Source organism: Pongo abelii, chromosome 20, assembly GCF_028885655.2.
Source record: "Pongo abelii isolate AG06213 chromosome 20, NHGRI_mPonAbe1-v2.0_pri, whole genome shotgun sequence".
Lineage (NCBI taxonomy): Eukaryota > Metazoa > Chordata > Mammalia > Primates > Hominidae > Pongo > Pongo abelii.
Genome location: NC_072005.2, coordinates 64,838,460 through 64,849,646, shown reverse-complemented (window position 1 = coordinate 64,849,646; position 11,187 = coordinate 64,838,460). Strand labels below are relative to the sequence as shown.

General features: G+C 53.5%; 1 protein-coding gene and 1 pseudogene across 1 annotated transcript in view; both read right to left on the bottom strand.

The window, feature by feature from the left end:
* ZSCAN1 (zinc finger and SCAN domain containing 1) overlaps nucleotides 1-11,187 on the bottom strand; it is a 30,508-nt gene that overhangs the window by 5,406 nt on the left and 13,915 nt on the right. The window contains exon 5 of the mRNA XM_024238182.3: nucleotides 705-843. Within this exon, the coding sequence (XP_024093950.3) occupies nucleotides 705-843 (139 nt within the window). The remainder of the gene's footprint in view (nucleotides 1-704; nucleotides 844-11,187) is intronic.
* LOC103888732 (mitochondrial proton/calcium exchanger protein-like) lies at nucleotides 5,157-10,620 on the bottom strand (annotated as a pseudogene).

Genomic DNA, 11,187 nt, shown 5'->3' with positions numbered 1-11,187 from the left:
CTGAGCCAAGTCCAGGCCCTTCCTCTGCTCAATACGGCCCCTGTGCCCTCTGTTCTGTCCTTTAAGATACAAGGGCACATGTGGCTGGCACAGTGGCTCATGCCTGTAATCCCAGCACTTTGGGAGGCTGAGGAGGGTGGATCATGAGGTGAGGAGTTCGAGACCAGCCTGACCAACATGGTGAAACCCTGTCTCTACTAAAATACAAAAATTAGCCGGGCGTGGTGGTGTGCGCCTGTAATCCCAGCTACTCAGGAGGCTGAGGCAGGAGAATCGCTTGAACCCAGGAGGCGGTGGTTGCAGTGAGCCGAGATCGCGCCACTGCACTCCAGCCTGGGCAACAGAGCAAGGCTGTCTCAAAAAAAAAAAAGGGCACATGTTTTGGGAGCAGATCCCATAGCACTGGCCCTTGTTCCTACCTGGCTGGCCCTCTGGGTAACCCCGTGCTCCAACACTCTCAGACTGTCTGCCTTGGCTGCCGTTCAGGTGGGGAGGCTGAGGCCCTTCTTGTGGGGTGAACGATGTACGTGGCAGTTCTAGGGGCCCCAGATCTCAGTCCTCACAGGAGGTGCACATGGTTTCTGGGGGAAGTGTGGAGTTCACCACCGAAGCCCCCAACTCAACCCATTAACAAAGTCTGTGGCTTTGGGTTGAGGTCCCAAACTCCATTTCCAACCCTTAATCCACACAGGAGCCAGACTCACCCAGCAAGCCAGGGGCGCGGGGCGCCTCGGCCTCCGCCCTGGTGTGCAGACTCTGCGAGAGCTGGGTAGTCTCCAGCCACTCACTTTCCTCAGGGAGTGCTGGGGCTGCTGCCGCTGCATCCAGAATCAGCTCAGATGCCTAGAATGGCAAGCACAGGACTGTTCGGCAGCTGCCCGTCAGGAGCCATCCTCCCCACCACCACCGAACAACAAAGGAACGGGCGTCATCCCCAGAGGCTCTCTCCCAGGGCAGTGCGCGGTGTCGCACCTATTGTTCCTGTGCTTTGGGATGCTGATGCCGGAGGATTGCTTGAGGCCAGGAGTTTGGGACCAGCCTGGGCAACACAGCAAGACTCTGCTTATACAAAAAATAAATAACCACTCCCAAGGACCTCTTACCAGGACCTGATACAGAATTCGAGGGGCCCCTGTACAAAATGGAAATGCAAATCCCCTTGTTCAAAGATCGTTGATCATTTCAGGACAGTGACAACAGAGCATTAGATGGAGCCAGGGGACCTGTGCCACAGCTCGGGTCACTGTTACCCGCTGGGGCTCCTAGCTCCCATCCCCCAAGGCTGCACTGCCCTTGCCCACAAGCCCAGAGAAAGTGGGGGACTTCACAGACTTCACATCCCACCTGCGACCTATGACCTCTGATGCACCTAACCCTGTCCCGCCCAAAGCAGGGATCACCACTTCCTGGGAGGAGACTGAGCTGTGGTTGAAGAGCAAGAATTCAAAACAGAGGGGCTTGGCTTGGTGTCTAGGCTCCAGCCCTGCTTGCTGTGTGGCCCTAGATGAGGAGCTTTAGCTCTCTGGGTTTCCAATGAGGATGTGGGTGCTACGTGCCCAGAGCCTGGTACCATCAAGGGCTCGGCAAACTGCAACGGGGTCGTGTCAAAGGAAAACACAGTGACACTTATCAATGCAAATCAGGTTGTTGGAGGAGGTATGTTGCGTCAAACAAAGCATCAGAAAAGACCAGGAGTCAAGCACACACTGACAAGGTCTGTCTTGAGTTGGTCTTCGCTTTCTGCTGCCCCAACCCTACCTGGATGCACAGGAGCCTAAGGAAGCTGTCTAAGATTCCCAATAGCTGGGCAAAACCGGAGTAGAGGGATTGCTGGGCTAGAGACGGAGGAGGGAGGGAGGGAGGGAGCTGGTGGCAGGAAGGGAGTTAAGGCACAAGATTATTCCTGCTCTCACGTTGGGAGTATGTGGATGGTGTGTTTGGCTGGGTTATTGATTTTTATTTCTTATCAAATGCTAGTTTTGATTGTAAAACATGTTTAATTCTGAAATCGTAACCAGAGGAGCCACCATCTGCAGGAGTAAAGGCGGGACTCCGTTTTACGCCTCTTCCTGGTACCTGGCTACTGGGGGCTGCTGTGGACAGTCAGGCTCCTCCCTACTTCACCCACCATGGCGTCTGTGACTAATCAAGGGCAGCAGAGGGGCTGCATGGAGAGAAGAGTGGGTGGCATGTGTGTGTGGAGAGAGCAGCATGCTTAGTTCCCCTGACTCTTGGGGGGCATCTGAGGAGCTATTGACACACTTGGGTTGGGCACAGAAACCAAGACATTCCCAGGGCCCTATCTGTACCTTCAAATGCAAACACATCCCCATAGCCCCGGTGAGCCACTGGGCACAGATCTGGGCTCTTATCCTTCCAGAGATGGACCCAGGTTTATTGTTTCAGGGATGACAGGTGGGGAGATTGGAGGGGGAAGGGAGATGCACGTGAGAGCAGTCACACCCTGGGAGAGTCCTGATGTAAACCAAGCAACCAAGAAAAAGAAAACAAGAATAAGGGGCCAGGCATGGTGGCTCACACCTGTAATCCCAGCACTTTGGGAGGCAGAAGCAGGCGGATGAAGAGATCAGGATATCGAGACCATCTTGGCCAACATGGTGAAACCCCATCTCTACTAAAAACACAAAAATTAGCTGAGCGTGGTAGCATGTGCCTGTAGTCCCAGCTACTCGGGAGGCTGAGGCAGGAGAATTGCTTGAACCCAGGAGGTGGAGGTTGCAGTGAGCTGAGATTGCACCACTGCACTCCAGCCTGGCGACAGAGCGAGACGCCATCTCAAACAAAACAAAACGAAAACAAGAATAAAGGAGGAAATATGAATGCCTGGCAACTTACTGTTGTTGAGGAATTATCTTAATGGCTCTATTTTATTTACTTATTTAGAGACAGGGTCTCGCTCTGTCGCCCAGGCTGGAGTGCAGTGGCGTGATCTCGGCTCACTGCAACCTCCACCCCCTGGGTTCAAGTGATTCTTGTGCCTCAGCCTCCCGAGTAGCTGGGACTATAGGCACGTGCCACCACACCCAGCTAATTTTTGTATTTTTTGGTAGAGACGAGGCTTCACCATGCTGGCCAGCCTGGTCTTGAACTCCTGACCTCTAGTGATCCACCCACCTCGGCCTCCCAAAGTGCTGGGATTACAGGCATGAACCACTGTGTCTGGCCAGGAATTATCTTAATGGCTTTAGTTGGGGCAATGGTGCTGGGTTATTTTGGAAAAAAAAAAAAAGGAAAGAGTGGAGCGACATCACCAAGATGGTGGAGGAGAAGATACCAACCTTCATTTCCCCCTCCCACTACCCACACACGAATCAACTACAGACAGATATTCACAAGCCAGAATGCTCAAGGACCCATTGAAGATCTGCAGCAACACAGTGGAGTAAAACGAAAAAACCCGAGAATGCCCACATGAAAAAGCTCACTGGTGAGATAATGCATACCTGAGATGCCAGGAGGTCGCTATGAACAAAGAAGAAAAGCAGGGGCCACAAGTATCAGCTACGCAGTGGGAACCACCAGGGACCCCAGCAATGTGCTCCACAGAGGACACTGGCATCACTTACCACGGAGGTTCCAACAGTCATTCCCGCCAGGGCCTCAGGGAGATACGCCCATGGGATCTCAGGGACCTTAGAGTGCTACCCTCAAAGGGCTTCGGGCAGCTACCCTTACAGGCTTCAGGCAGCCCCTCCCCATGGGGTAACAGCATTTCAGTCAACAACGGACCACACACACCACAGTGATCCTGTAAAATTATAATGACTCTCTTCCACCACCATTTGAAATCCAACTCCGTAGCATACGCTGCTGCCTGACCCTGAATGTGCACCAGCACCCACCTGCCTACAACTCCTCCACCAGCAAAGACCTGAATGAGTACCACAAGCAATACAGAGGAAATCGCAGAGGGATCCAAGATCTGCAGGATGATGGTACAGTGTTATAAGCAAAAAGATCTGACGATGTGTCTTGACGTAGGGAAGTTGCAGATTGCACAGTTAAACAGTTACTGGAAGATCAAGGGGATTTGTATCTGTGCTTTTGGAAAACACTGCTAGTGCTCTTAAGGCCTTGGAATGGAAAGAACAGGAGCTGGATGGCAAATTGATAGGATCACCCCCCCACCCCTGCTGCAAAGAGCCAAAGCTTGAAAAGGGAAAGAACCCCCCAAAATTGTGGGTGAATTGAGCCCAGCTACTTCTGAAGAACTAACTAAATAATATTTTGGAGGCTTTGGGGAGATTGAAAATTTTAAAGGCCAGGCACAGTGGCTCACACCTAGAATCCCACCACTTTGGGAGGCCAAGTCTGTGGCTGGAGAATTGCTTGAGAACAGGAGTTCAAGACCAGTGTAGGCAACATAGCTAAGTCCCATCTCTACAAAATTAGAAGTTTACCGCCACTGTGGCTCAAGCCTGTAATTCTAGCAGAGATGGGAGGATCACTTGAGCCTGGGTGGTCAAGGCTGCAGTGAGCTATAACTGCACCACTGCACTCCAGTCTGGGTGACAGAGTGAGACCCCATCTCAAAAAAAGGAAAAAAGGGCCGGCCTCGGTGGCTCACGCCCTAATCCTGGCACTTTGGGAGGCCAAGGCAGGTGGATCACTTGAGGTCAGGAATTCGAGACCAGCCTGGCCAACATAGTGAAAACCCCATCTCTACTAAAAGTACAAAAATTAGCCGGGCGTGGTGGCATTCGTCTGTGGGGCAGGAGAATCATTTGAACCTGGGAGGTGGAGGTTGCAGTGAGCTGAGATCATGCCACCGCACTCCAGCCTGGGCAACAGAGCAAGACTCCATCTCAGAAAAAAGAAAAAGAAGGAAAGTAACATAGTCTCGCTCCATCATCCAGCCTGGTCTCCAACTCCAGAGCTTGGGTTATTCTCCGGCCTTGGCCACCTCAAGCACTGGGATTACAGATGAAAACTCGGCTCAAACCACATCATTTACACTTACCTACATGCCCCAGAGCAGTTAGTATACTAATTAAGAAACACAGCTTGAAACACTTGCAGGGTTAAAGCTATAAAATGTCTATTCATCAATTTTTTTTGAAAATTCATAAATATTAAGGATCTAAAACAAACTTCTTTCTCAAATAATTGAAATCTGAAAGCCTTTGGAAGCCAACTGTCCCTGCACAAAGGTTTACAATTGAGAAATATCTCCTGTTCCTATTTTGTCAAGTTTCTTTAATGGCTGAACAAAAAGAAGCTTCAAGTAATGGAGAAGGCATCGTCTGAGCGCAGCTGCTTTCCTGGCTGCCTGTGCCATTCCTATGTCTTCCAAATCCTATGTTTGGAGGCCCCCGGAGGGACATTTTTGCCAGGAACCAACCTGACCTTAAAAAGATGAGTGTGACACAGCCGGCTGGGCAGGAGGGTGGAGGTGGCCACAGGACGCCGCCTGCCCATGCCCTGGCCAGCCCGTATGCTGCCGAGTGCCGAGTGTGGGGAGGCCACCCCACCCAGAGGGCACAGGGCAAACCCTAAGCACTGCAGGTGTTGCCCTTGAAGCCCCAGGGGATGCCCTGTGCCTCGTCTTTGTGCCTCGGTGACCAGCCTCCTTGTTAAAGGAGCCCAGGGGCCTGAGCCTGCAACACCGCAAGGGGTGAGAAGGGCATGCTGCTGTGGGTGCATTGGACTCAAACCTCACATTAGAAGCTACAAAGAACCCCAAATGTGCTTCAGAGCCCCACCAACCCCTGAGCCAGGCTCATCCCTGACACAGCAAATCCACCGCAGCCCCCGTGGCGTGCAGCCCAAGTACCACTCAAGGGAGTCCCATGGCCAGGGCTACGTCAGAGTCGCGTGGCTTGGGTCAGAGATGGCTCTTGGGGCAGGCTGACCAGCGTGGGAAAACTGTGCCCATCGACTGCTTAAAGAATTGGGGGAAAATAGTTAAGAAAGAGCTCTGATACCCAAGGAAAACCACAGGTGAGAACCGGCCCTGCCAGCAGGGAGACGTCACTCTCCAGAGGCCACAGAGATGGCAGATACCTCTGTCTCCACAGTGACCCAGATCCAACTGAAAGTGTGCAGGAAGACAGGTCTATTGATGCTGAAATCTAGAAATCAAGGTCCACAGGTGAATGGAGGCATCTTCAGCCCTGAGGAGGCCAGGCTGTGTCTCCTGATGCCTCTGAGGTTGGGCACAGCAGCCAGCTCCATGTGGGCAGAGTCCATGTGGTCCTCATTCTCCTCCCTGGGCACAGGGCAGCACAGTCAGATGCTGAGACGTGAGGCCACACGCAGGGGGGCACCTTCCTGCCTTGGCCCGGCTGCCTTTGGAGCCAGGAGGCTGTGGCAGCCACACCACAGTGTGGATCCAGACACGATTCTGTGGAGGGATTCTGGGATTCCAGACAGATTGAAGCTCCGTGGAATGATGAAAATTACAATTTACTTGATTATGGAAGTCTCTGATTTATTCCAGCCAAAGTATTAGATGAGCCACTAAGAATTACCACAAATCGCTCTCACGGCCTTCATCAGGGTGGCAGCGCAGCAGGAGGACAGGTGCCCAGGCCAGTGGCTCTAGCTCTTCACCTCTGCGACCTCCTTTTCCACCTTCTCCTTCTCCAACCCTTCTCCTCTTTTTCCAGTGTTGCTACAATCTCGGCCACCGACTGGTGGAGACATGAACATCTTCTTTGTCCACCAGCTCAATCACCTTCATGAGGTGGTCGATGTTGACCTTGCCATCCTTATTTTCATTCAGTGCTGCGGCCAGGCTGGTGAGGTTGCTTTTGGGAATGTGCTTGACTTGCTTCATGGCGTTGATGAGCTCGGTGACACTGACGACGTTCTCCCCCATGGGCACGCCCTTGGCTGGGGCCAGCTTGCTGGCCCACTGGTCCATCTCCAGCTTTGAGATCAAGCTGTCGATCTGCCCGATCATCTGCTGCACCCTTTTTGTCAATCTCTTGCTGGCTTTAGATTCTTCCACGTATTTTTCTTCACCAGTCTTTGAAAGTTCCTTCTTGATCTCCTGCAAGTCCTCGCTGTAGTCCTGCATGTCCTCCTTCAGCAGCTCCAGCTCCTCCTCCTTCCTGGTGAGTGACTTCTGTTCCTGCAGCTTAGAGCAAGCATCGCTGAAGATGTTGATTTCCTCCTTAGTAATCTCTTCCTCCTTCAAGCCCTCCAGCACGGGGGCAGTGTCCTTCAGGGTCTCTGACTGCAGGACTGTGTCAGGCACTTCTGGCTGCGGCTGGGCCCCTGGCCTTTGGGGAGCGGCTTCCACACATTCGGGATCAACATCCTTCGCCACCTCCGAACGCTTCTGCAGCTCCTTCTCGCGGTGTTCCTGCTGCATGGTCGCCTCCTCCTGCAGTGTGGCCTCTAGCTTGGCCTTGTCCACCTGCTTGCCCTCCACCTTGGCCACTTTCACCTGTGCTTCCTTTGCCACAATCTCTGGGAGAGTCTGCAGTGTGGACTTAAGCTGGTCGGCTGGTGAGAGGGTGTCCGGGAGGTACATGGTCCGGGACAGGATGAGCAGTGATGTGGGGATCTCCTGATGCAGGTGCAGGTCCAGCCACTGCTTCAGCTGGCCCCTCAGGAGGTTTTCCCTGACGCCCAGGGCCTGCATGCCTCGTGCCCGACATGCCACCTGCAGCTCCTTGAGGTTCAGGCTGTCCATCCCTTCCTCAGCAAACAGCTTGTCTTCTGCCTTTATGGAGCGCAGCCGCATCGTGAGCTGGAAGCACAGGAAGCTGTAGCTCCAGCAGCTTGCACAGGGCCACCAGCTTCAGCTGTGTCAGGTTGTCCAGGGTCAGCTTATCCTCAAATAATTTGGGAAAACGCATGATTTCCTCATTGCTGGGCCTCTCCCCTGTCTCCCGGATCTTCTGGGAAAACATAGAGAAGTCTTTGGTGGCGCTGCCCTTGGCTGCCTTGTTCTTCAAGGCCATGTCCTTGATGGTGTCCTGGAGGAACTTGGCTAGCTCCAGCTTGACCTGAAGCTGTTTCTTCAGACTCTCCTCCTTGATGGACTGAGTCTCGGATGTGGATGGCAACATGTTGGGGAAGAGTTTCACAGCAACAGGCAGCAGGAACTCCACGAACGGCACCACCACGAACACGAGGAATGGCACCAGGCGGAAGAGGTCGGCGCAGATCCGGAGGAACTGCCTGCGGTGCCTGGCGGGTCAGGGTGTGGCAGTTGAGGATGCGTCAGAGCATGCGTGCTGTGATCTTGGTGTGGATCCGTAACAGGCGGAAGCCATGGTAGTAGTGCCTCAGCTCGCCCAGCACCCTTTGCCCCCGGGACTTCACCACCATCTCTGCGGGGGCGCTGTACAGCGGCCGCCTTCCTCCATCTTCTAGTTCTTGTCCTTCAAGGACTTGAGGGACTTCTCTACTACCGAGTCATCACCAACAGGGCGCGAAGAGTGCCAGCTGCGGGCAGGAAGGCACCGAGGCCCCAGGACCACAAAACCCACAGAGGTGGAGGTCCATGGCGCTCTCAACACGGTCCAACAGCTGAGGTGATCGCCTCTGAAGGACGGGTAGGCAGGGTGGATGGGAGTGCAGCAGCCAAATGAAACTTTCAGGCAGCTTCTCAGCCCCTGGGTGTGGGCAAGCTGAGATGAGCAGGATCCCCCGGACTACCCCGCGGGGCAGTGACCCAGGCGGCGGCGGGAGGCTTGCCGGCACCCGGCCGCGGCAGCTCCTCAGTAAGATGGACGCCACGTGCCCGGGCGCGGCCGCGGCTCTGGCCTCCTGCGCTGGCTCCTCCTCCTCCTCCTCCGCGGTGGCCGCAGCTCTTCCCCCTCTGGGCCTCGGACAGGAGGCACCCAGCTCCAATGTTTTTGTTTTTTAAAAAGGTTTAATCCTCCTTCCGCTGCTTTCAAACAAAGCTTTTGTTTCTGCTGCCCCCAGAGCATAACCTTTCTGTGGGATAATGATGTATCATTTATTTCTTTTAAAATGACACAGGTTTTTTGTTTGTTTTTTGTTTTGTTTTGAGACGGAGTTTCGCTCCTGTTGCTCAGGCTGGAGTGCAATGGCGTGATCTCGGCTCACTGCAACCTCCGCCTCCTGGATTCAAGCGATTCTCCTGCCTCAGCTTACCGAGTAGCTGGAATTACAGGTGCGCACCACGACGCCCAGCTATTTTTTTGTATTTTTAGTAGAGACGAGGTTTCACCATGTTGGCCAGGCTTGTCTCGAATGCCTGACCTCTAGTTATCCGCCCGCCGCAGCCTCCCAAAGAAATGGGATTACATGCATGAGCCACCGTGCCTGGCTTGTTCATGTTTTAATATGTTGTTATAAAAGAAAAAGTTTTTTTGTTTTGTTTTGTTTGTTTGTTTTGTAACGGAGTCTTGCTCTGTCGCCCAGGCTGGAGTGCAGTGGCGCGATCTCGGCTCACTGCAAGCTCCACCTCCCGGGTTCACGCCATTCTCCTGCTTCAGCCTCCCGAGTAGCTGGGACTACAGGCGCCCGCCACCTCGCCCGTCTAATGTTTTGTATTTTTTTCAGTAGAGACGGGGTTTCACCGTGTTAGCCAGGATGGTCTTGATCTCCTGACCTCGTGATCCGCCCGCCTCAGCCTCCCAAAGTGCTGGGATTACAGGCGTGAGCCACCGCGCCCAGCGCCAAGAGTCAGAAATTTTTTTAGGCCAGGGACAGTGGCTCACACCTGTAATTCCAGCACTTTGGGTGGCTGAGGAGGGAGGATCGCTTGAGCCCTGGAGTTTGAGACCAGCCTGGGCAACATTGTGAAACCCCATCTACACAAAAACTAAAAAAATTTTAAAACATATAAAAATTAGCCGGTGTGGTAATGTGTGCTTGTGTTCCCAGCTACTCAGAAGACTCAGGCGGGAAGATCGCATAAGCCCAGAAGGTTGAGGTTGTGGTGAGCCGTGATCATGCTCCAGCCTGGGTGACAGAGTGAGATTCTGTCTCAGAAAGAAACAAAAAATGTAAAGCAAAAACTTACAGTAAGATAAATTATATTGAAGAAGGAAATATATTTGCCAATTTAGCCTAAGTGCACCATGTTTATGAATTCCACAGCACAATAACCTCCCAGGCCTTCACATTCACTCACCACTCAGACTCACCCAGAGCAACTTCCAGTCTCACAAGCTCCCTTCCTGGCAAGTGCTTTATACAAGTGTACTATTTTTTATCTTCTATTTTGTATTTTTACTGTACCTTTTCTATGTTTAAATCCACAAACAACATTGTGTTACCGTTGCCCACAGTATTCAGTGCAGCCCCGTGCTGTGCAGGTCTGTTGTCTAGGAGCCATGGGCTGTGCGTGTAGGTGTGTGAGTGCCCTCTGCGATGTATGCACGGTGATGAAACCGCCTAAGGAAGCATTTCTCAAAAGGCGTCCGATGGTAGGCGGTTGTATGCGCTCGGCGATCGCCAGTTGTGCCCACTCCACAGCGCCTCCTGGCGAGCCGGGCTGCCCCGCGCAGAGCAGCTCCACCTGTCCCTCACCTATGCTCCCGCTCTGTAATCCCCGGCGACTTCAAAAGCAGAGGTGCCTCATGCAGTGTTAGCACCCTGGCAGCGGGAATGCCTGGGCCCGCACTCACCAGCACCATCAGTGCCCCGATCGCAGAGCTGCTGTTGCTCCATGCGGGCGCCAGGCCTAAGGCCCCTCCCTCCACAAGTGCGGCTGGCTCAGGGACCTTGGGGCACCCTGCTGTGGCTGAGCCCCACAGCCAAAACCAGCGCCAACAAGGATCCTCTCAGCCACAGCGGCCCTGGTGGGAGAGGGGTGGGAGGACCTCAGCAGCCTTCTTCACCTCCGACCCCCAAAAAGAGAGTCCTTTGAGTTGCCCTGTGGTGAGGGGATGGCTTCTGAGCGCGGCTGTGGTTTCCACGTGGAGTCTGGGATGGGAGAGGGAGTCAGATCAGCACATCTGCCAGCAGAGGCTGAGGAAGCCTGTGGCCAACAACTATGGTCTACCCAGGTTAGATGCCTTCGTTAGATGCAGAAACAGAAACCACGGCCCACGAAACTTTGTTTTGGTGCAAGAGAGGGGCTCTCGTGATGATCTTTAAATTTATTTTAGGGCCGGGCGCGGTGGCTCACGCACTTTGGGAGGCCGAAGCGTGTGGATCACGAGGTCAGGAGATTGAGACCAGCCTGTCTAACACAGTGAAACCCCATCTCTACTAAAAATATAAAAAATTAGCCGG